This window comes from Thermobia domestica, chromosome 8 (assembly GCF_964235325.1).
Source record: "Thermobia domestica chromosome 8, izTheDome1.hap1.1, whole genome shotgun sequence".
NCBI lineage: Eukaryota > Metazoa > Arthropoda > Insecta > Zygentoma > Lepismatidae > Thermobia > Thermobia domestica.
This window is the reverse complement of record NC_137461.1, coordinates 95,004,236-95,029,762: the sequence shown is the minus strand read 5'-3', so window position 1 is coordinate 95,029,762 and position 25,527 is coordinate 95,004,236. Positions and strand designations below refer to the sequence as shown.

The following is a 25,527-nucleotide window of genomic DNA, read 5'->3' as shown; positions in this document are numbered from 1 at the left end:
AGAAAGGGGAGTTCCAACAGATTTGTTAGTTCATGCAGTTTAGGTAATTCATGGAGTTGGTTGACATCTTAGTTTATCGTCATCATGGACATAATGACTCCTTTCAAGTTTAACACCGCCGAAACAGTGGGTGTTAGTCATAACCACTATATGACTAGTAAAGGACTACTAGTCATCAATACTCTGTCTCCGAGGTAATAATTCACCACCAACAAGAACTACATCCGGGTCGGAGCTGAGCAGCAATATAAAGCATGGAATTGGAAGATTCATCCTCATCAGAACTTATCAGGTATGTGTCAGAGACATCTGTTTGTGCTAGGCTTTCTAAGTGCATAAGACATTTCATTAACAGACACATAAATTCACAATCAAAATTAAACTCTATTAAAACTCTTTTTAAGTTTGATTTATGAGATTTAATTATTGCACCTCTCGCTCTACACCCCCAAATTAGAACCTAGAATTAAAACAATCTTATATAACAACAAGTTCGGAGTATGTTATTATGAGCTTCCTTCTATAAAGGACTCTGTTAAAAGTTTTGATTTTAATTAACACTGCTAAAGCATCTTTCTTGAGCTGTGCATAATTTTTCTCAGGTAATGGGTATATTGCCGAAGTACGACTTAGAGTTATTAATATGTTGTTATATTTATACAAAATATAGCCTGCCTTACCAGGTGAGTCATGTATCAACAACAACTTCTGCTTAAAAGGATGTTAATACCCTCGTTTGTGTAAACAATTCTTTTGGTGCACAGAATTCCTTAGTGTGTTCTTTAGTCCATTTCCACCTAACACCTTTCTTAAGAAACTCATAAAACGAGGATAGTTTCATAGACTGTCCTGGAATGTATCAATGTATGAAACTGCCTCCTAAAAATGACTTCAATTGAGTAACATTGATCGGTAACGGACAATTGAAATAGCTCCAATTTTACTAGAATCAGGATATATATAATACTTTTATCCATTCTTGCTTAAATATTATACGGTGTAAATTTTTCTAAGACTTAGTACGTTCCTAACAGTAAAGTGTTGTCTCTTCGAGATTAACAAGTTTTCTAAATAGCAAATAACATCCTCAAAATTTAACAAAATTCGATCCATAAAATGTTGAAAAAGCTGGGCAAAACAATTTGGACCAAAAGATAATCTCCTATATTTATAGATATATCATGGAGTATTTATTATAGTAGGTATATTTTAAGGAACTTCCATGTACTTTTTATTGCAAATACGCTTGATGACAGGTCAAATTTTACGAAGAACTCAGCCTTATTCAGTTTATTTAGTAAATCCACAATTTTTGGAACTGGTTAACTCCCTCTCTGTCAGTTTATTTAAATCTAGGTTCTCAATTTTTACATCACTGCTAAAGGTGTGGTTCATTTGGAAATATTGTACCTCTTCTAACTCACGTTGAGAACAAGATTTTCGTTAGATTTTGCAAATAGCTTCCGTATGCAGTCTCTTAATATTCGTATTACCTGATTATTTGAAGTACTTAGTAAATATGAAAATTCATACTTTTTGATTTTCTGATACTGTTCATTGTTATTAACTGAAAGCTAAAGTAATAATATTAGTAAAGTTGGAGGAGCATGATGAAGAGTTTTAATGCTTTTTAATTTCTGCCTTGTGTATATAGTACACGTAACTATATTATGTTTGACCAAATCAAGTTCAGTTGAGTCTCGGCTTTCACTTTTAAGCAATTCGCAATATTCAGTCATGTAAATTGTACTATACAAAGCTTTCATGTAAATTGTACTGTACAAAGCTTTCATGTAAATTGTACTGTACAAAGCTTGATGCTGTAAAGCATTTATGTGCGTTCTTTATTCACGTGTAAGTAGATCTTACATCACAAAATTAGTAAACTGTGTGCTTTGAGAGTCAAAATATATGATTTTTGAAATTAAACAAATGAAACAATTTTCCAGTATTAAATTTTATCAACGTTAAAAAAACAAAAAACAAACAAAAAAAACTGTTGTCCTTACCATGGTAAATAGAACACTTAGTTCATATCAGTCCTATCTATATACGTGTCTATAATTGTGCAAATTTGATAATGTTATATATGTGTAGCATCCTTTTTTAGTGGCATGTCTATGTGTCACCTGTTCTGTAAAGTAGGGGTTCGTTCTAGGGTCGAAAATTCAGGGGGAAAGAAACTGTCCGTTCGAGGGAGGCGAGGACGCAAAGCCGAAGAGTAAGTAAATTGAAAATTGGATTCAGATTCACGCAGCATGAGCCTTGATTTTTTTTCTGCCAGACCTTAGTAACCATTCACAGTACTTTGTTTGATAACGATGTTGCTTTTTGTAGTGTAACTAATCAATTAGATAATATTGGAGTGTTAAAACGATTATGAAATATACAGAGTTCGAATTAAAGAAGGAATTACGAATTTCGTTTTAAGCATCTCTTATAAAATGGTTAAAGAAGTTGTAAGTGTCCTCAGCCGCACGATGGCCATATTAAAGAAACGTTTGCTTCAGGGGCTATAAACCATCATTTGCGTCTGGATATGGTCCGTGATATCATGTTTTGCTGCTCGGATTCTCAGTAAACCCTTCATACAGAGTTAGGAAAAACAAACAGTTATCTCCACCTGGATATGCTCCATGATGTCTTGTTTTGCTGCTCGGATTCTCAGTAAGCTCTTCACACAGAGTTAGGAGATGACAAAAGTATCGTTGATAGAAGATACTGGTGACTAGCCAACAAGGCATTATTTATGGTTTTGCAAACACTACTCAAGCATTCATGACTAATCGAATACTTGCAGCCTCGTGTTATTTCCTTCCACCCAACCTCGTTACAACTCCATGTTTGCTCGACCTGTTCTCTTTCTCCTGCCTTTGAACGTAAAAGTTATTTCCTATGTCATGCATTGGGGAGTTGGAAATCTCTGCTCTGCACAGGAAAAAAATATCATAACGATAATTCTAAACATGCTTAGTACTGTAGATCAGGGAAGAGTCAGTGGATTTAAAGTAAAATTGCTCAATTAGATTATCTGAATATGCCTATCTTTCTTAATTGAGAGTGTTTAAGCCCTTCTTAGGTCAGTGCTTCAAGTTTTTTTTTTTTTTTTTCCTTGTGGTATCGTAGAGCTTTTTTTCATTTTCCATGCACGGATCTGTTCTCACTGATAAACATCTTATCTCAAGAAGGATATGTGTGAAATTAAGGTAATTTGTCTGTTGATTCGCGTAACGGAAGATTTACTTACTATATTGTAGTACACTGTATATATATGTCCAAGTTGTATTTGCTATTGTTCATATGGGCTAGTCAACAAAATAATTCTCGTGTTGAAGTCAGTAGACGAAAAGGGAAATAAGTTCATGAATCTCAGATGGTAGTATTTGTTGCTCGCTTGTCTCGAAGTATAATTTAGAATTTACCTTAGCTTTTGACATTCTTCAAAAGATGCCGATATCAAAATATGTATTTTCTTTGTGGTTTGTAATGCTTACAAAATATATTTAGCAAATTTGCAGTAATTCAATATTTTCATTTGGAGAGCAAGATTCTTCCGAGAAATTTTTGATCATAATGTTTATGAAATGTTAAAAGCTGTAGATATATTTTGCCACGATGGAGGAGTGGAGGGTATGTTTATTCAGTTCGTTACTCAAGTTGATTAACAGGTTGCTCAGAGAAAAAGTAAGATGAAGAAACGAGTGTGAGAACTAGTTACACAATAGTCGTATGTATAATGATGATAAACTATTTCTTGTGTAAATGTAAAGTTTAAGATGAAATGATTTCAAACCGTACAAGATAGATTGCAACTTTTTAAGCATCACCAATGTATACATTTGAAATTAAAAGTAAGTTAAATCATTTCGACACACGCTGAGGTCTTCATCAGTAACGCTTAGCCTAGTTACATGAGACTCTTTGAAAAGTCTTCTTAATCGGAAGTTATACTAGAAGAGTTACAGGGACGTGAATCATAGAAAAATAGTTGTAGTTGAAGTGTATACAAAATTTCAGATAACTTAATGGTATCTCGTCGCACTAGGTTATGTTATCGATGAAAACATCCTGAAAGTGGCGAAATTATTTAACTTAATTTCAGTTTCAAACGGATACCCAGATAAGAACATTTTATTCAGTTGTTTGATACTTTTACTCCTGGGCATATATACATACGTAAATTTCAGTTTCATGGCAGTTCAGTGCTTATTTTTAAACATGAATATTAAGGGTGAAAAAAAAGTAGTAGATACAAGAAATTCATGATAAATATTTTTTTTAAATATTTGATTTGAAGATTAATACAACATTATTTGGTACAGAGTTGCATAATATAAATGGCTCTCTTCATTTGGTTACTTCATATATTATTACAAAGAAAAGTAAAACGATTTCAGCAGAAAACATTTATCTATGCTCGTTAATACCCCGAAACTAGAAGATTGACAACAGCTTCCAACCTATAAGACGTTCACTATTTCACAGCTAAATATCAGGAATATATATATATATATTTCTAGATGGGAGCCCGAATAGGTTTTTCCATACAACCGATAACCGGCCATCACTCCCAATAGGTAACTGAGAAATTCATATGTAATACCTAACCTAGACACAAGCTCGCTCGTGTTGTATTAATAAGGTACCATGAGCTCTTCTAAGATTTAGGATTGAAAGTATTAATATCCTATAGCGCCCATGCGTAATCAACGTAGTTCCTTTATTTTTATAAGAGATGCTCCTCTATAAAATTTTAACTTCCTTCTCTGCCATGCACTAACTCATGAATATCCGGTTGCTAAACAACCCAAGCATCATCTTCTTGTATATTTAATTTTTGACCTTGCAAAGTAACAAATACCAAGGTTGTTTTATTTCTGCTTTGTTTTTAGAAGTAATACATGCAAACATATCATGAAATAGAATTTTATCTAATATAATTTAGCCCCGTAATCTTCATTCCTACGACCTCCTGTTACATAGCTTGGCAACAATCGCTTACCAAAAGCTTGTGTATTTTATATTTTAAGCCTCCTCTTTAGCAGAAGTATCGCGACTACCTGGCAGTTCCTTTTTGTTTTGCTGGCTTGATTTATGTAGTTTGAACAGGCAAATACTAGATAGTTTTCCCTTATATATTAAACATATGTATTATCTGTAAAAATAAACTTCTGTTATGCCAAACGATGTTTAAAAATAAATACATTTAAAAAAGTGAAACAAATTTGGCATGCTCAACGATCACACTTTAGTGTAAATTTTTTTTAACTAGAATAAGTGCCCTGCAGTATTTTGTGTCAAAAGAAAATGATTGTCTGTGTATTTGTGTGGATTTTTTGTTTTCTCCCTATAAATGCAGCTAATATCCAGGATATTGCGTCACTTATAAATAGCCTAAAGAGAAAGAGTAGAAGCCATTTTCTGAAATAAAAATGAAAAAGAGTTTTAACAAAATCATAACGTTAATAGTAGTATTGTAATATTAAAAAAAAAAAAAAAAAAAAACTATTTTCCAATTTCTCTTTAAGAACATATAGATAAAAATAATTTGAAAGCTTAATCACAGAATGTAACGAATATCAGTCATTACACTTAATACAATTCCATCGGCGAGATTTGATGTAGATCAAAGCTCTAAGTGTGAGGACTTGTCATTATTGCACCTGTTACTAGAAAAGAAGGAAAGCACATACACACACACTTTCATCTCTTTTCGTTGGTGCAGAAAAGGTTTTTAAAAAATGGAATCAAACATTTGCCAATAGTTAAGTTTTGATTACTGCCTGACCCCATCTCTCCCCCCGAAAGAAAAGAAAGTTTTACGTCTTCCGTGATTACGTCCTGTAGGGTAAAGAAGGCGGGTGATTAATGAGAGTAAATAATTGTGAAAGAATTGATAGAATAGGGATGTTGGAGAAAACTGAAATAGGATGAGAATATGGGAGGAAACGGAAGAACTCCCGACGATGTTGTCCACCACAAACTGACGTGGACTGGCCTCCTATTGCCTGCCAAATGTAAAGAAGAAACACAAGATAGTTTTGAGAGTGATGAGGGACATATACACCCTCCATTCCAAAAGAAACCGAACGTTTTAAAAAAACAAAAAAGCAATGTACATTTTGGAACAAATCATTTTTATTAATCAATGTATTCCCCTTCTGCATCGATATACATATTTGCACGCTCCAACAAGTTGTCAAACGACTTCTCCATGTCCTTTATTGGAATGGTCTTTAGGACGGCGGTCGTCGCCTTCTCAATGGCATCAATCGATGCGTGCCACTTTCCTTTCATCGCCAAATGCAGTTTCGGGAACAGATAGAAATCGCACGGAGCGAGATCTGGTGAATAGGGCGGATGATGCAACCGAATAATGTGATTTTTGACCAAAAATTCAGTTACAAGTCGCGAACGATGTGATGGTGCATTGTCGTCCAAAAGAGTCCAACTGCCGATTTCGCGATATTCGGGCCGAATACGACGAATTCTTGCCAGCAAACGCTTCATGACGCCCAAGTAAAACTCTCCAGTGACTGTCTGGCCGGGCTGAACAAATTCTTTGTGGATAATTCCTTTTGAATCGTAAAAACAAATCAGCATCACCTTAACTTTTGACTTCACCAAGCGACTTTGTTTGGGTGTTCCTTCATCCGGCGCTCTCCATTCAGCACTTTGCCGCTTTGTTTCGGGCTCATATTCAAAACACCACGTCTCGTCACCAGTTACAATCGATTTCAAGAAGTTTCGATCCTGCCGAGCACTTTTAACGATGTCTTTGCAATGCGCAATTCGATCAACTTTTTGGTCTTCGGTGAGTTTGTGTGGTACAAACCGCGAATTAACCTTCTTAAGGCCCAAAACTTCGGTCAAAATGCGGTATGCGGTTGTTTGAGGAATGCCTAATTCCATTTCAATAACTTTCACCGACGATTTTTTATGTTTGATGAATTCACGCACTTTTTCGATGTTCCGATAATCCGGTTCTGAGACGGCCTGATCTTTCGTCATCATCCAGCGTCTCTCTACCCGATTTGAATCGCCTGAACCACTCGTAAACTTGCGTACGGGATAGAGACTCATCACCATATGCATTTTGTAGCATTTGGTGCGTTTCACTAAAAGTTTTACCCAGTTTAACACAAAACTCAATTGCAGCTCATTGTTTGAAACTCATTTTCCGACCGATGTACACAACACACTGACAGTTGAAACGCAATAACTTTGTTGCCGTGCATCCAAATGTCATGACATTTATACCAGTTGTCAATGAGGGACTACGCCATTTACCGGTAAAATATTACAACAGATGGCACTAGTGGTACTATTTGTTTTCAAAAGTTCGGTTTCTTTTGGAATGGAGGGTGTATGGGCAATTTCAAACAAACCGCTTAAACATATATTTGATTCAGTTACTTACAAGCAGCATCGCTTTCTATTGCGTTATACGTACGAATGATAGTGATCGTTTAATTTGCATTATTGCTTTCATACAATATTCATATACGTAATTTGCGAATCCTTCTTTAGGCAGTCGTAATTTTCGTCAACAGGAGACAGTCAAATTCAGTACTGTAGAAGCTTGATTCCGCGAAATACGCTAGTTTTATTTGTGGTTTCTTGGCCTGTACTAAGATATTTCAACGAAACTGCTGCTAATTACCTTTTCTGAAAAATCGTTCTAATTATAATAGACGATATTACTGGCAATGTTGACTTGGAAATAAACATCCTGTATTTTGTATCCAAAATACAAAATACTTTAAAAATTACGAAATTATGGTCAGGAAGACATGTTTCAACCATTTATATGTACACATACTCATCACTTAATGGGTACACCTGGAGTTAGAAACACGTCAAATGTCTGGGTCAGGCGGCGATAGTAGCATCAATAGTTGGTGCTGACCTTTTGAGGTAAATTCCGTATTAGGTAGCAGCAGTAGAACGACAATGTGGAGTGAACTGAGTAGACGGTGGTAATGTAAAATGGGCGACCTCTCTGGTTTTCAGAGGGCAAATTGATGGTGTTCTGTTATGTGGTCCAAGCGTGACGAAAGTGTTAAGTGTGTTCGGGATGTCGTCAGCGATAGCGTCCAGGGTGTACGGCCTACAAAACTTTACCAGAAACCACATAGGCGAAGAGGAACAGTGACTGGAAGGAAACCCTCAATGATAGGTCTCACCGAGCATTAAACTTAGAATCACTGTCCAACTATGGTGCAAATGACAAGAGGAATTCAAGCAGCATCTCCCACAACCTGTGTTGACAATCACAGTCCACTGCGCGTTACATGACATAGACATACACAGAATCAGGTTACACGACCAAAACTGCTGATACGGAACGATAACGCTTTAGCACGACGGCAATGGTGCTGCGAACATGCAAATTGGATCGCGGATTGCTGGAAACGCGTGATATGGTTGGATCAGTGTTGGGCTAATTTCAATTAAATTAACAATTAACAATTAATCTGTAAATTTAATTGTTAATTGCAATTAATAATTGAAATAAGTAATGGTTAAATGTTAATTGCAGTTGGCCATTAATAATGGAGAATCAATTGCAATTAATCAATCGATTAAAAGTAATTGCACTGGAAAGTAATTGCAATTGAATTCAGTCATTCAATTGCAAATAAAATTAATTGGCAATTAATTCAATTGCAATTGATTTCCACAGCAATTACTTTTAATTGATTGATCAATTGAAATTGATTTTCACTTATTAATTTTCAACACTGTAGTTCAGAGAGGGCGTGGGGCAATGAAAACTTTAGCCACGACCAATTGACTCACCATCCATCGTGACCCACGGCCTACCGTGACCCACTTTGACCCACCACCCACCATGAACCACTCTCACCCACTGTGACACACATAACCACCAAAACCCATTGTCATCAACTCTGACCCATGATTCACGCCCTCTTCTCTACTGACTAAAGAATTTAAACTTGTAATAAAACAAGCCTATGAAATTATCACTCATCCGAGTTTGAATTTCCTTGATCAATCGCTCAAGCACCGCTCTATTACAATAACGATGGATCTGACCTTTCTAATATAAATAAAATAAAAGAGTTTGTTTGTGTTTATCTTTGTGCGGCCTGTGGACCAGACGAGTGGATCGAAAGTTTTCAAAATTTGGTCTAGGCCCCAGATCAAGATGAAGTTTTTTTTTTCTTTTTTCAAATTTCGAACTAGGGGGATCCCAGGGGGATGTTTACCGGGACCGGCCTGGGGACCAGACAAGTTGATTGAGAGTTACCAAATTTTGGTCACGGATACCTTGGTCCAGGTCCCACACCAAGGCGAAGCGTTTTTGACAAAATTCGAACCAGGGGGTCTCACGAAGGCGTTTACCGGGACATGTAAAAGTAGTAGAAACTCACCAATATTAGTGTCGATTTCATAGTTCTTGCGGTCGCTGAGATCAGTGGTGAAACTCCGATCGCATTAACTTCCAAATTCACCCTATTCGGCTGCGGGCCGGGAGTCAACGGGAGGAGGGATACCGAAACGTAAAAGTAATCCAAAATAACCGATATTAGTGTCAAATCCATAGTTTTCGCGGCCGCTGAGATCAATGGTGACACTACCATTAGCAATGACTTTCAAATTCATCCACCGTTGTATGCGGGCCTTGGGGCACCAAAGGGGGGAATTCCGGGACATGTAAAAATAATCGAAAATTACCGATATTTTTGTAAAATCCATAGTTTTCGGGGTCGCTGAGCTCAATGGTGAAACTCAAGACCGCGTTTAGTTTTACATTTAGTTCCCATCAGCTAAGGAACGGGGACATTATAAAGGGGATCAGGACACATGTAAAAATAATCCACAATGACCGATATAGTGTCAAATCCGTAGTTTTCGCGGTCGCTGAGATCAATGGTGATACTTTCATTAGCGATGATTTTCAAATTTAGCCACCATTGTTTGTGGGCCGGGAGTCGCCGGGGGTGGAGAATTGCGAGACATGTAAACATAATGGAAAATGACCGATATTAGTGTCAAATCCATAGTTTTCGCTGTCGCTGAGATGAAGGGTAATACTTCCACAGGCGTTGACTTCCAAATACAGCCCCCATCGGCTACGGGCCAGAGGCGTTGTTTTTTCAAAATTGGAACCAGAGGATCAAAGGGGCTTTTACCGGGATATGTAAAAACTAGTAGAAAATGATAGATGTTAGTGTCACATTTTTAGTTTTCGCGGTATCGGATGGGGCCAGAGGAGATTTTTTTCACAATTCGAACCAAGGTTGTCTCATGGGGCGTTTACCAGGACTTGTAAAAGTAGTAGAAGTTGACCAATATTTGTGTCGAATCCATATTTATTGGGGTTGCTCAGATGTATAGTTACACGTGTCCCGATAGTGTTTACGTTCAAATTCACCCCCCATCGGCCTTCCCAATGAACACACATGTTCGTTGTTGGATATATATATTCACACAAAATATATCCAATTTTAGAAATATTTCTCAATTGTTCTTCTGTTGTTCAGTTTGTTTACATTGATATTTTATCTGATCCGTGCGAAGAATGGGCATAACATCTAGTACGAAATGGTAAAGTGTTTGTCATGGACCAAATTACAATTAATTCAATTATATAGATAATTATTATAATTATCATTGATAATTATTTCCTTGTTGAATTATAGATACTTTTCAGTGGAAAAAAGAATAAAATTTAAAAGTCCCAAATCTAGTTAAAGTAGATCAACGTAAAGGAAAAAAAGTATAAAATTTTCCGTGTAATTAAGCGTACCGTACAAACTTAAAATTTCCATGTAATTAAGCTTACAGTACAAATTTTATGTCTCTTCTGCTCACAACTTGATTTCCTTGAGCTCTGAACTTTGAACACATGTCTCGTCTCGATAGCGAAACGACTATAGATTTTTATAACGAGACAGCGTCAAATGCCGTGAGCACCGGCGTCATTATCTTGTTCCGCCACCAACGAATTTCAAGATGGTTCCTTTTGCATCGTTTTGTGCTATTTTGTACGCCTATTCTCACTTTCTGTGCGTCACCGCAAGTGGATCAAAATGGGTCTACAAATAAGTCGGAACAAGTTATTGCTGTTCCGCCACCAGGGGCGTAAATAAGGGCCCAGCAGACCCCGCATCGCCGGGGCCCCAAGTCATCACGGGGTCCCAAATTGTGATGTAGGACGTAGAGAAGGGGCCCCATTCCATGTTGTCTGCGGGGTGGCCTCCAAGCCCTTAGTTACGCCACTGTCCGCCACTAACGAATTTCGAGGTCGTTTCCTTCACATCGTTTTGTGCCGCTTTGTGCGTCATGGGAAAAAGGTTAAAATGGGTCTCCAAGGTGGGACGAAAATGACCTACTGTTCTGCCACCAACGAATTTTGAGGTCGCTTCTTTCGCATCGTTTAGTGCCAGTTTCTTGCCGTTTTGAGCGCGTATTTTCATATTTTGTGCGTGACTGAAAGTGAGTCAAAATGGGCCTCGAAGGTGGGACGACAATGACCCACTGCTCCGCCACTACCGAATTTCGAGGTCGCTTCTTTTGCATCGACTAATGCCTGTTTTGTGCCGTTTTGTGCTCCTATTTCAACTTTTTGTACGTTACCGTAAGTGTGTCAAAATGGGCCTCCAAAGTGTGAAGAAAATGGCTCACTGTTCCGCCACTATCGAATTTCTAGGTTGTTTCTTTCGCATCGTTTAGTGCCTGTTTTGTACGTTTTATGCGTCACCGGAAGTGGGTCAAAATGGGCCTACGAATGTAATGAAACGAGTTAATGCTGTTCCGCCACCAACGAAGTTCGAGGTCGTTTCCTTCACATCGTTTTGTTCGTGTTTTGTGCTGTTTTGTGCGCCTATTTCCACGTTTTGTATGTCATCGGAAGTGGATCAAAATGGGTCACCATGGTGGAACAATAATGACCCACTGTTCCGCCACCAACGAATTTCGAGGCGCATTCTTTCGCATCGTTTTGTGCGTGCTTTCTGCCGTTTTGTGCGCCTATTTCCACGTTTTGTGCGTCACCGGAAATGAGTCAAAATGGGCCTACAAATATTTCGAAATAAGTTAATGCTCTTCCGCCACCAACGAATTTCGAGGTCGTTTCCTTCAAATCGCCAAGTGCCGGTTTTGTGCGCCTATTTCCACGTTTTGTGCGTCACCGGAAGTGGATCAAAATGGACTTTCAAGATGGGACGAAAATGACCAAGAGTTCCGCCACTTTCGAATTTCCGAGGTCGTTAATTTCACGTCCTTTCATGCTTGTTTTGTGCGCCTATTTCGATGTTTTGTGAGTCACTGGAAGAGGGTCAAAATGGGCCTCCAAGGTGGGACGAAAATGACCAACTGTTCCGCGACTATCGAATTTCGAGGTCGTTTCTTTCGCAACGTTTAGTGCCATTTTTGTGTCGTTTTGTGCTCCTATTTCCACGTTTTGTGCGTCACCGGAAGTGGGTCAAAATGGGCTTTCAAGATGGGACAAAAATGACCAAGAGTTAGTGATGGGCAATGGGAATATTCCCGGTGGGAAGGAAAATAAAAAATGGGAATATTCCCGGGTTTTTTCCCTGGCATATAAATTCCCGGGAATACTTTATCTTCCAAATTATAAGAACCATGTGTCTGATTACTTTATTCTCATTTATTATTATTTACTTCCAGGTTTTAAATAATTTGGAGATTTAAAAAAATAAAATTCTTTGACAGTACTTTATATAACTAATAATATGATATTTTAAGTTCCATTTCCAGTTGCACTAGAAAGTAGGAAAGTGCTAATTTACAAACGATGAGAAGGAGCCAGTTTGTAAAGTAATGTAGAAATTATGTAGAAATAGAGATGAAGTACTATCAATTCACTCCGAACCACCGTTAGTAATAGACGTCAGTTTGTCTCCTGCCTCTGACTCGAATTTCTGTAAAGGTCCTCGGACTTTTCTTACATGTGAATTAACGCATGAAATTTCGAGAAACATGTAAGAAGAAAGGTTGTGTGTGGCAATGTTACGTGCTAAATTATAAAACTAGGTCAGTATCTTGCAAATATTGTGAACATAAATATGTATGCGCAAATATGTCTTCTAAGACACGGTAAGACATGTCTTCTGACAGTTACCCAATCTAATTTGTTTATAACGTTTAAAAATTGAATATGTTTATAATACCAATAGTAGAGTCAAGTTTAGAAAATCCACTTACATTTCATTTAAACTGTTTATCGGTGTAAAAGCATATGGACTTACTATACCATTTTTTTCACATATTTAATTGCATACAAGATATTGTAAGTAAATTTACATTTATGCGTACTCTCCAGATATAATAAAATACTAATAAAACAACACAATGCCGTTCAGAATTACATTTTGAAGAATCCTCTGGACATAGCAGTAACAATATACCATGATAAGAAACGAATTTACCTTTGAAATCGTAATATAGTAATAGAACTCACTTTTCTTTGTGTTTGTATATAAATTCCCGGAATATTCCCAAAAAATATCTTCCCGGGAATTTACCCATCACTACCAAGAGTTCCGCCACTTTCGAATTTCGAGGTCGTTAATTTCACATCCTTTCATGCTTGTTTTGTGCGCCTATTTCGATGTTTTGAGAGTCACTGGAAGAGGGTCAAAATGGGCCTCCAAGGTGGGACGAAAATGTCTCACTGTTCAGCCACTATCGAATTTCGAGGTCGTTTCTTTCGCAACATTTAGTGCCATTTTTGTGTCGTTTTGTGCGCCTATTTCCACGTTTTTTGCGTCATCGGAAATGGGTCAATGTTATTCTAGAAATACGGCGGAAGAAGTTAATGCTGTTCCGTCAGGAACGATTTCAAGGTCGTTTCCTTCACATCGTCTTGTGCGTGTTTTCTGCCGTTTTGTAAGTCTATTTGCACGTTTTGTGAATCAATGGTATTCGGTCAAAATGGGCATTCAATGTGGGAAGAAAAATGACCCACTGTCCCACCAGTATCGAATTTCGAGTTCGGTTCTTTCGCATTGTTTAGTGCATGTTTTGTACCGTTTCCGCGCATATTTTTACGTTTTGTGCGCCACCGAAAATGGGTCAAAAAGGACCTACAAATATGTCAGAAAAAGACATATTCATCCCACTTTCAGGGCCCATTTTGACCCACTTCCACTGATGCATAAAACGTGGAAATAGACGCACAAAAAATGTGAAGGAAACGACCTTGACATTCGATGGTGACGGAACAGCATTAAGTTATTCCGCTATACTTGTAGGCCATTTTGACCCATTTTCGTTGTCACACTAAAGTGGAAATAAGCGCACAAAACGGTACAAAACAGGCACTATACAATGTGAAAGAAACGACCTCCAAATTCGATAGTGGCGGAACAATGGCTCTTTTTCCTCACATCTTGATGGACCATTTTGACGCATTTCTGGTGATGTTCAAAACGTGGAAGTAGGCGGTACAAAATACACACAAATGAAATTAGACAAAATAAGTAAAAACAGAAAATAAGATGGAGGACATCAGTTTGCTTCACTGCCCTTTAGAAACTGCTTCAGAGTGTATGTAGTGAAGTTTATGTTAGGTTAGTTTGACTGTAATTAGTCACTTGTAACAATCACCTCTACTGTTTAGAAATCAGATCCATACACAACGTAGCAATTTCTTATGAGGGGAGATTTTAAAGAACATTCGTTTGCTCTCCTCATTATTAATACTACAATAACCGAGGAGCTATTCCAAGATGCTAGATTATGTACATGTTCAAACTTAATTTTCCGTATTTTACAAAATAGTCAGTGACACCTGCATTGCAATACAGAATATTCAAATAAAAATCAATTTGAACATCCTTTTACATCTTTTTTTCTACAAAACAGCTTACGATCAGGACACAGGTGGAGGATTGTGGCACGATATTGTCGATTCCACTAGGATCGTCATCAACAACATACATCAGTGTTGACGTATTCATCTAACTCACGTTCGCAGGGATAAAAAAAATTGTCACTAACATAGGATAGTTTCATATCAAATTATCCCAAAAGCTCCACAATCCTATCTACCGTTAGAGGCTTTTGGCTACGATCTGAAAGCAAAATTATAACTAATTATTACCAAGTAAACTAGAAATAGATCAAATTAAAGCATTACATCATTTGCATGATCGTTTCCTGAACTTTGATTGAGAATGCAGGGAACTCTTAGCATAACTTTCCTGGAGTGATTCAGCTTTTGAGAAGGTCTTAATGGCAATTTTCCTAATAAAATTAGCAAATTATATACTTAAATGCGCATTAAAATTACTTACATTTAGAGAAAATTTGGACTTTTGGCAAGTACAGCCCTCCTGCTTTCTACGCTTACATCCAGTTTAGTTCAGTAAGTCTCAATGTAGAGAGCTTTCTACACATGCAATAATTGCTTCATGCAAAGCAGAAAACAAACAATACAGACAAATCAACAGTTGCCAAATCTTTCTTAGTCGTTCTTGAGTTAAGGTGCAAGGATTCAGCATAAAAATGTAAAAAGTTTAGAGAATGGAGCATAATTACCTGCGGCAGCTGAAGCAGGACCGCCTCCGCTTACAGATGCCGTGTTGTTACGCCAGCAACACAAACGCAACTATGTACAGCGACTTCCCACTTGGGCTGGTTTGAAAATTAGTAGTATAAAGAATGTACTGCAGTGGGCATTTGAACATTCGCAACTTGGAACTCTATATTGAAAATCAAGCGAAAGTTTTGTAGAGCCCTTTCTACGCGGGGCGTCAGGAGGCTAGAGTTGACGGTGTTCACCAGGGTATAGCATATGCTGATGTAAATTTAATAAGGAGATGATAGGAGAACAATAGAAAGAAATGCAGAGGTCTTATTAAACGCTTGCAGGGACATAGGTTTAGAAATAAATGCAGAGAAAACTAAATACATTGAAGTGCGTCGGGGCCGTAATATGGCAAATTATTGATGCTTTAAAATATTAAATAATACTTTTGATAAAGTGGATACTTTCAAATATCTAGGATCAGTATTAACAGACGAAAATCATTTTCACGAAGATATTAAATGTCGACTAAAAGCAGGGAATTCGTGTTATTATTCAGTTCAAAATCTCTTGTTGTCGCGAATTCTGTCGAGGAATTTGAAGCTTAAGATATATAAAACGAATTGCCTGTTGTTCTGAATGGTGTGAAACATGGTCGCTTAACTTGAGGATGGATGGACAGGTCGTGCGGTTAGGATGGAAGAAAGTAGAAACGCTTTCAAATCTTGACTGGAAGACCAATCGGATGATGACCATTAGGAAGACCTAGGCACAGATGGGAGGACAATATTAAGATGGATCTCGCAGAAATAGGAATACAAAGTAGAAACTGGATCCAGTTGGCTAAAGATAGAAGTCAGACGAGAGCTTTTGAGAACGCGGCATTGAACCTCCGGGTTCCATAGGCCATAGATTTAGTTAGTTATTGTGTTAATACTATTGTGAAAAAAGATTGTGGAGAAAAATCCCAGCTCTCCACTAAGAGACAACTGGGAAACTAAATTACGGGATATATATATATATATATATATATATATATATATATATATATATATATATATATATATATATATATATATATTGCAGAAACTCAATAAGATGAAACCTGCAGTGCCACGAATCAGAAATATGAACAACAAAATAGACAGAATAGAAGCTTCAGTGTAGCAGCTAGCATCCAATTAAAAGAAATGGAGGCGGAAGTAAGTTTCCTGTTAGAGGTGATGAAAGATTACGAAGAAGATAAAATGAAATAGAAGACAAACAGGAGTATGTAGAAAGCCAAAGCAAACGGTCCAACCTAGTGTTTCGCAACGTAAAATCGAAGTGTAATAGTGTTTGGAGAGTACTTGTGAAGTGTGTGAAAAGGCTGTGGTAGGGGGATTCAAAACAATATGGGAGTAGAAATACACTATGAAGATATAGAAAGAGCACACACTATCCCAAGCAGGAAGAAGAATAAGGATATAGTGATGAAATTTCAGATTTACAAGAAGCTTTCAACTCAACTATACAGAAAGGTCAGACACTGGGGTATTTTTAGTAAGTTGTTCGCACTTTTCGATTTGTATTTATTTATTAATCGTGATAGCTGTGTTCAAATATGAATTTTTAAACACTAGATTCTTTCTATTGTTGTGAAGAGTAAAATATATTTCATGCTTTAAAGACTGAACATCGAGATTCTACCTTTTTCCGTTTAAGAGAATAACACTAGTCATTGTTTAAATGATGTTTATACTATTCACACTTTTCTATATAACTGGAATTTCACCACACGTTTGACCAACTTCAATCCGAAACAATAGGAATAATTTTACAGCCGGCAAGAGCGTCCCGTATTTCATGATGCTAATGATAGTTAACCTTATACATTTTTTGAAAATTCTTGTATTTCAATTCCATACCCTTGACTGATTTCACCGAGCAAATAATTTCATTAAAAAGCTTGAGAGAAAGTGTACGTTCTGTTTAACGCATCTCTCAATATCTCGGAGAGTTCTATGATTTTCTTTCTTTCTTTCTTTATTTATTTATTTATTTTTCGTGGATGGGACGAATTTAATCCCGTGTCTTAGCCTCCATTGAAAAGTCTCAAAGAAGACACACATCATGTTTCATGGTAAACATATATTGTTAGTTTTCAGAAAAAATGAGAAAAAATGTTTCATGAATTGAATATCACTTTTACAAAGTTTGTTGGGGAAGGTATGTATTATGGTTGGGTAACTTCATCCCGTATATTTGATCAGTTTCAGTCCAATGCAGTTGGATGACTGCGAGTCCTGAAAGAAAATGTACGCTATATTTTATCAAAATCGAAAAATATCTACGAAAATTATTGCGGAAAATTGTGTTATCATATTTTGTAATACTAAAAGTTCCATGTTGGAGCTGAATTTTCTCTCTTTCTCCGCCATGTTTTCGATCAATTTGAACTCCATACAGTAGGATGATTAGTAATATTTCTTCATAATTTTCAACCCCAGGTAGTAGTGTTATTTCCTACCAATCCTCAAAGATATTTCTAAGTTTAGTTAAGATTATATTACATGGAACATTCAAGTGGTCAGAGAAAAAATGAAATGAAATCTTAGTTTTACGTCCCACGGTTATCCGTGTAAGCTAAAGGAGACGGTGATGATGAGAAAGCAATGAATTGGTGGAATGAATAAAGGAGAGGAAACGGGAAAACCCCGAGAAAGCCCACACACACAGTGTTTGTCCACCACAGTCAACTTCGCGCGAACTGGGATCGAACCAGGGACCCCACGCAGCAAAGGTTAACGCTCTACCACTGAGCTACCGCGGTCGTAAGTAGTCAGGAAGAGAGAGAGAGACACACACACACAACGTATGTTGAGTCGAATAGTGAAAGCTTGCAGCTTGCTTCAATATTAGAATGTTGTTGTTTGAAGAACTGTTGGGTAATTGTTCTGTTACGAGGGATCCATGCTAAACAAATTGAAATTATATCAAATGTTGCTTTCTCTTTAGTAAAATCATGTAATATTGAAGTGCACTATAAAATTACTTAAATTATGTTAGAACGCAATTTTATTTTAACTTACTTTCTTCAATATTGATGCAGTTGGAGAAGATACTTGAATTAAAAAATGTCGGACTTTGAGTTAGCAAATTTCAGATATACCTAGGTAATGGCATTGAGAATCAGTACTCTGATTCTGCATTGAGCGAACTCCGTCTAGTCAGCCAGAGCCTTTCGTGGGCTAATATGTATCACAGTTTAAATTTAAAGTAGTAATTCCTGTAGTAGAGAAACCTTGCAGAATCAAAATAATGATAATCTGTCTGAGTAAAATAATAATAATCTGTTCTGAATCCTCAAGTAACTTTAAATTTCATTATTATTGCTTTTAAAGAATCTTTTGAACGAAAACAATCACTATGGCTCCGTAGAATTCAGTCCATTTTGTAATGTTCCTAGCTTATGTATTTAGTAAGGAGAGTGGGAGTATTGTGTGTGTGTATTATGTAAAATATCAGTCAGAAAAAAAAACGTTCTTACATATAGCGGTAGAAGATCAACTCGTAGTGTTCGCTCTCATTGTAGTTGTTGAAACAAATAAAGACTATTTATCAACAAATGATGGCTACCTAGCTTTTTTTTTTTTTTTTTTTTTTTTTTTTTTTTTTTTTTTTTTTAAAGTATGAACTTTAAGGAACTTCGTAAGAAAAGTCGATAGTATAGTATAAATATAAACAATTAACGATAATAATATCAAGATTATATGAATACATAGCTTGGAAATTCTTGAGTCCCCGTCGTTTAATTCTCACCTGAGATGGTCATTATTCTTGTAAGGGGTTAATATTGTTTTATGATTCCTTAATTTTAGGATATTATTCCGTGGGATAATGATATGTGTATTAGTTTTAAAATTACTGCTATCATATAAGAAATGAAAGTATAAGAGAAATGGATTCAGTAGAAAAACTTGAATGCTAAATTTTAATCATGTTGCGGATCTAAATCATTCATGCTAGTTACCGACGTAAGTAGGTCGATAGCATAAAGAAATAGGCTTAGCACTGTAGGAACAAGGCAGTAGGTTCTTTCCGGTTCTAATTTAATCCGGTGAAGGGTAATGATTGTTTACAAATCATAGTATGTGTGTGTTGTGTTTGGTCAGTTTCATTACTAGGCAATATATTCAACAAATATGGTTCACTGCATTGATTCCGAACTTTTTTTTTTTCTATATTAAATGCTCACAGTAAATAAATCGTTAATTTTTCATAGATCTTACGTTAAATGTTTGTTTTCTTTGGTCTAGGAACCAAGCTGAAATGGCGCACACATGCAGAGGAACCATCAGTCTACATGGAGCTTTAATTCACACAGAAGATTCTTGTACATTTGTTATTTCAAATGGAGGGACTCAAACATTTCACATAAAAGCTAGCTCCGAAGTTGAAAGACAGCGTTGGGTTACAGCACTGGAGCTGGCTAAAGCCAAAGCCATACGTGCCATGGAGTCAGGTAAGTTGATTTATGAAGAATTCTGTACGATTTGTGTTAAATTTTCTAAGTATGCTCCCACGGAACTAGTAGTTCAGATGTTGAATACGTACATCGTGCTGAAAATTAGCTCAAAGGGTTTGAAACATTAATTAAAAATAAATTTGGCAATAATCTTAGACTTCACAGAATTCAGTACTTTTGTGGTAAACACAATGTTATCGTGAGTTTCCTTTGTGCCTTTATGGTTAGCGTTCTCGCCATCGACGCAGAAGAATCTCATTCGATTTTCGTTGGGAACTCGTGTAATTCAGCTCTTACATTAAAGTTTAACCAGTGAACAACCAATAATAACACTTTTATCTCTTATAACCGCCACCAGGTTATATAAGTAATTTTTGTGGACGCTCTGTATATTTTAGAAAGACAGAAATCATTCTTCAATTTATACTTTATTTTTGCTACGCAAATAATTTCTTTTCTTCAATGGGGACTGCTAGTAACCGATTTCTTTTCCACGAATTAGAACAAAAGAGTCTTTCATCGTTCACCAATACGTACAGGTATATGTGAAACGTTTTTTCACATTGAGATTTTAGTGAGTAACAAAGACCACATTCACTTTCTGAACTATATATATATATATATATATATATATATATATATATATATATATATATATATGAAAATTGTATTTCTACTACTTGGATCTTCAGTGTTTCTTCCTTACTCATTAGTATGCAAAGGCCACGTTCTATAGTTATTTGGAACTAAATTAAGTTTTTTTTTTTTTTTTCAATCACTTATTGCAATACTTAGCATGGACAGTTGCGACCTAGCTAGGCTCGCCTAGCAATATTGTTCAGCCACTTTTTATCTAGAAGTTCTCAGACCAGTTATCGCAATTGCCTTCTACATTGTGGCCAGTGAACTGTGAATTAACGCAGATTCTTTCAACATTTAATTTGCATATCCATACAGGTGGCTTAACCTGATTACATTTTAAAGTGAACTGCTAACATTGACCAGTTGGTCAACGCAGCTCGCACCTGGAGCTCCTCAACTCCAGGAGTTTTCTCCGCTTGTCGATATAGCCAACACATTCGTTGAATTCCCCATAGAATTAAGTAAAGGGGCATACGTCTAGTGACCGCTCGAGGACTGGTAAAGCGGCTAGCCTCCATTTAGTGAAGTCCCGGGTCCTCCGACCCAGTGCGTATAATTAGTAAACTGGTCCTATGAATGTCCTAAATTATACATTGCGACTACCTGCGTTTATTCTGCTGGATACTACTGTCAACCTTTTATGAATTCTTCTCGCAGCATCCAGGAACTTACGTTGTGGGGTACCTTTAGTGTTACTCCACAGTGCTAATCCTAATGTTCATTATTTAGTGGTGTGAGAAAAGCGTTTGTGGTGAACCCCAAATACAATTTCCAAGGGCTATAACGTCGTAAAATTCAAGTATAATTTTATGTTTATGGAAATAGTTAAGTGTCTACATCCATAGCAGCGTTTAGTGTTATGATTGTTCTTCTTCTTCATATTTTTTATACATAGTGCATTTAATAAATAAGCATAGTATTATTTTATTTAATGTGTTTTTGTTGCATGTATAAATGATATTTTTGTGTGTCGTGGTCTGAGCGATCATCTAAATGTCCGTGAAGATTTCGAGACGAGACATCCGAACTTGTCGGTGCTTGATGCTCATCTCATTGTTGAGACCTGAGAGCGATCCGAGAAAAGTTCTGTAATCTCATTTTAGAAATTTTCTTTAATGTCTTAACCAGGTAAGTTCAGATCTGAAAGTACTCGTTGGTAGGACAGCAGGGGGGGAGGGGGAAGAGCCGAAAAGCGGTTACACTCTTTCGCCTTGTTTGTCGTTTAATCCATTTAGTTCACTCTAGCCATTTCTGCTCTTCCCGCTGATCTAGCGGCTAGCACACGTGTCTTGATGCTCATGGTACCGGGTTCGATTCTCATTAGGAGAGCATTAAACAAGTTAATTCCTGTAGGACCACATCTCATATAGCCTCAGTGCTGGAAAGGAACATTAAATTTCAGTAATAAAACTAATCACAACAGAAAAGAGATAAGCGAAGGTGCGATAGGTTTTACATTTTATCTTACAGAAAAGTAGGACTACCTTCTAGAAAAATACAGTTTCTGGAAGAGAGCAATGTTGTTTAGATTTGTTGAAGTATTAAAAAAATAAAGTTACAAGACTCTAATGTAGTTCGTAAAATCTTTAATTTGTTGACTGTACAATATAAAGGAGGCAAGCGAATGGAAACAAGAAACAAAGTAGTAGTTCTGTTTGCGAAAATTCGACAAGCATAGAGAAATTCTGATCGTGTGATTCGAGGTACTCTCAAAATATTTTATACGTATCTGCAAGTGCTCGAATCTCGTAAGTACTATAATAAATATTGCAATAACTAGACAATGCGTAATGTGTACTGCGTAGAATTATGTGAGTAAGGTAAATATGAAGGGTAAGGGGAAAAACAAGGAATGTCCATGTATGTGGTTTTTCGGGTGCTTTGTCCTATCTGTTGGTGACTCTTGGTACTATTTGACTGTATATGCCATGCATACGTAGATGTAAAAATGATCATGTAAAAAGGGGCAAAAGATGTAAGTAATCCTATTCTTCTTACGCGGTTTTCAATATTAAATCGCAGTTTTCTCGAAAATGCAGTTTTGTGACATTCCCTCTTTTTTCCCCTTACCCTTCATATCTGTTTTCCGGTAGATTATTATTTTTGTTGCATATCTGTTTCTGTAGCTTTGAAAATAAATCTATTTCCTATGAGGTGATCGTTACTGCACAGTTTGTGTAAAAATGTGTAACTGTTCTTAGTGTTTGCAATCTCATAGTTTCATTTGGATTGCTTCATACGTTTCGTCAGTATCGTCGTAGTCGAAAATGCTATCTTCAATGCTTTCAGTATCACGTGTATTTACATAAGAAAAGACTGTTGCAATGGTATATTGAAGTTGTGGATTGTAATAGATGTGATTATTTATTTATTTATTTATTTATTGCCTTTGTTAATCTCTCTACTTTTTTGGCAGTTATAGCGCCAGGTTCTTTGTAGCTAAAGATAAGCGTCGTCACTTATTAAAGACAAGATTAACACATTGAAATGAAGAACAATGTCATTATAAGACCACGCGATGAAATTCTTCATTCGTGTATTCTTGTAGATACTTACATTTTGCGTTACGAAAATCTACTTTACCGCCATATTCCGAGATGGTATGTTTTTGGATTTTTTCTGGTAACAGAGATCAGTTAGACACGTTGATTACGTTTTGTCTGTTTTGAATTTTCAACAGGATCGGTTTAAATCAATAAGCCAGTCATTAGACAGAAATTGATTCTGGAATTCTCGTTTCTCATTTTTGAAACCTCAATTATAGTTACAAAGATTCGGGATGTTTTCTATATAATTTCGTTGTATGCTCTGGTTGAAAAATTTCTGTTCTAAGCTGGGAGTGTGAAAAGGTGGGGAAATATTCTCTCAACTGTAACTTTTATTTGGCCGCAGCAAGAATCTGAATATGGGATGATGTGTTTAAGCTTTACTGCACACTGTTTCATCTGCTGTACAATATTGTTTTTACGCCATATAAACACGCGTAGTTTCTTTTCTTCCAATATATATATATATATATATATATATATATATATATATATATATATATATAGAGAGAGAGAGAGAGAGAGAGAGAGAGAGAGAGTGAGAGAGGAGATTCCAACGTGATTAACCCTTTTAGGATCTTATGGTATGTTTTATGGTACATTGCGTTCAGAGTTCCCACGCCCCTGGAAATTGAAATTACCCTGGAATGTCCTGAAATATCCTTGAATTTCTTTGCAGTCCTGGAAAAATCCTGGAAAAGTGGAAGTTTTTCAATTTCCTAACTAGTTGCAATTACATGCAATAGAATGCGAACGAAAGCAGTTCTGAGAAATAAAAATTGCGAGACCTAGGGCATTTCCCTCTCAGTGCCACAGTATACACCATGTTCGGTGTAATACATTTCCGCTCTGTGGAGAGATGTGTTCATTAGAGATTCCTGTGCTTAGTGTATTGCTTTAAAAACATTACTGTTTTGCTTCTCGTATCATGTTTTTGACCTTTTTGTGTAGTCGAAGTAACAATTAAGCAACGTCACATCTTAATCTGCAATGACATTGTATAAAAGCAAGAGTGCATTAGACTGAACAATGTGTATACTATGCGTTTACGGTTCCTCAACCGCTCGTGTAAACTGCTCAAAGGCGTGCTACCGCCTTCAGAACAATATCCATTACGAAGGAAGGAAGGAAAGAGAAATGTCCAGTTATTTCACTGGCGATCTTCGTTTGATAGATTGTGCTTTGTTCATGTGGTTGAATAATAGCGATACTTTTCTTGTTATTTTACTTAACGATTAGACAAAAAAAAAAAAAAAAAAAAAAAAATTGCCTAAAGGTAAATCTACGTTCAGTGAAACTTGGCTGAAGAAAAAAGAATATAAAGAGTGGCTGACTGTGGGTCCGGACAAGTACAGTGTAAAATGTGTGCTTTGCTCAAGTGCTCGATGTTTGCAACATGGGTGAGGCTGCCATTCGAAGTCATGCAGCGGGAAAGAAACATTTGGCTTTGACAAACAACCGAAACGGCACAGTGGAGAAATTTTTTCAGCCGAAAACTACTGTAGGTAATGCACGGAAAGAAGTTAGTAAAGCCGATTTGCCATCCACCAGTGCATCACCTACCATTCAGGTGACACGCTACGATTGTTTGCGAGCTGAAGTACTTTGGGCAATGAAAGTCGTGACATCGCATTACTCATACAATTCTTGTCAAAACATTTCGAGTCTTTTTACCTCTTATGTTCCCCAACAGTGATGTGGCCAAACAGTTTTCATGTGGTGAAACTAAGTGTTCATATTTAAGTGTGTTTGGTTTGGCGCCATATTTCAAAAATCTCCTTCAAGATTACGTGTCTGCGCAGCGAAGTTACGTTCTGCTTTCTGATGAAACTTTGAACTCAACGACAGCTATGAAACAGATGGATATCCACGTTCGCATTTGGGATATTAACAACAGGGTAAGTAAATGTTACTGAAAATTTTAGTGTTAGTTTTAAATACAAGAACCAATTTGTTATTAAATACTCGCATCATTCTAAGTGTAATGATGTGTAGACTATTTTTAAAAGTAACTAAACTAGCTTTACTTAACCTAGAGTAAGTATACTTTTGGCTCACCTCTGCGAAATATTCGTCATTTTTGACACTTTAAAAGGTAATACTTAAGATTATCTTCTCAACTTATACAGCTTTGGTTATAGTGGAAATCACCGTTATTTGGTTACGATGCTAAAGAAGTGGTACAGACACATTATGCAATATTATTAATTGCGACTTAGTTATTTGTAATCATAATTAAGCAAAGGAACTAATTGCAGAGGCATTTTAGACTCATGACACTTATACTTAATGTTCTGAGCTCTAACAGA

The 25,527-nt window shown here is 36.6% G+C and overlaps 1 protein-coding gene across 2 annotated transcripts in view; it reads left to right on the top strand.

The window, feature by feature from the left end:
* Positions 1-25,527, top strand: part of Osbp (oxysterol binding protein) — a 143,172-nt gene that overhangs the window by 16,783 nt on the left and 100,862 nt on the right. For both annotated transcript variants that reach the window (XM_081768780.1, XM_081768779.1), the window contains exon 2: positions 19,822-20,027. In XM_081768780.1, the coding sequence (XP_081624906.1) occupies positions 19,822-20,027 (206 nt within the window). The remainder of the gene's footprint in view (positions 1-19,821; positions 20,028-25,527) is intronic.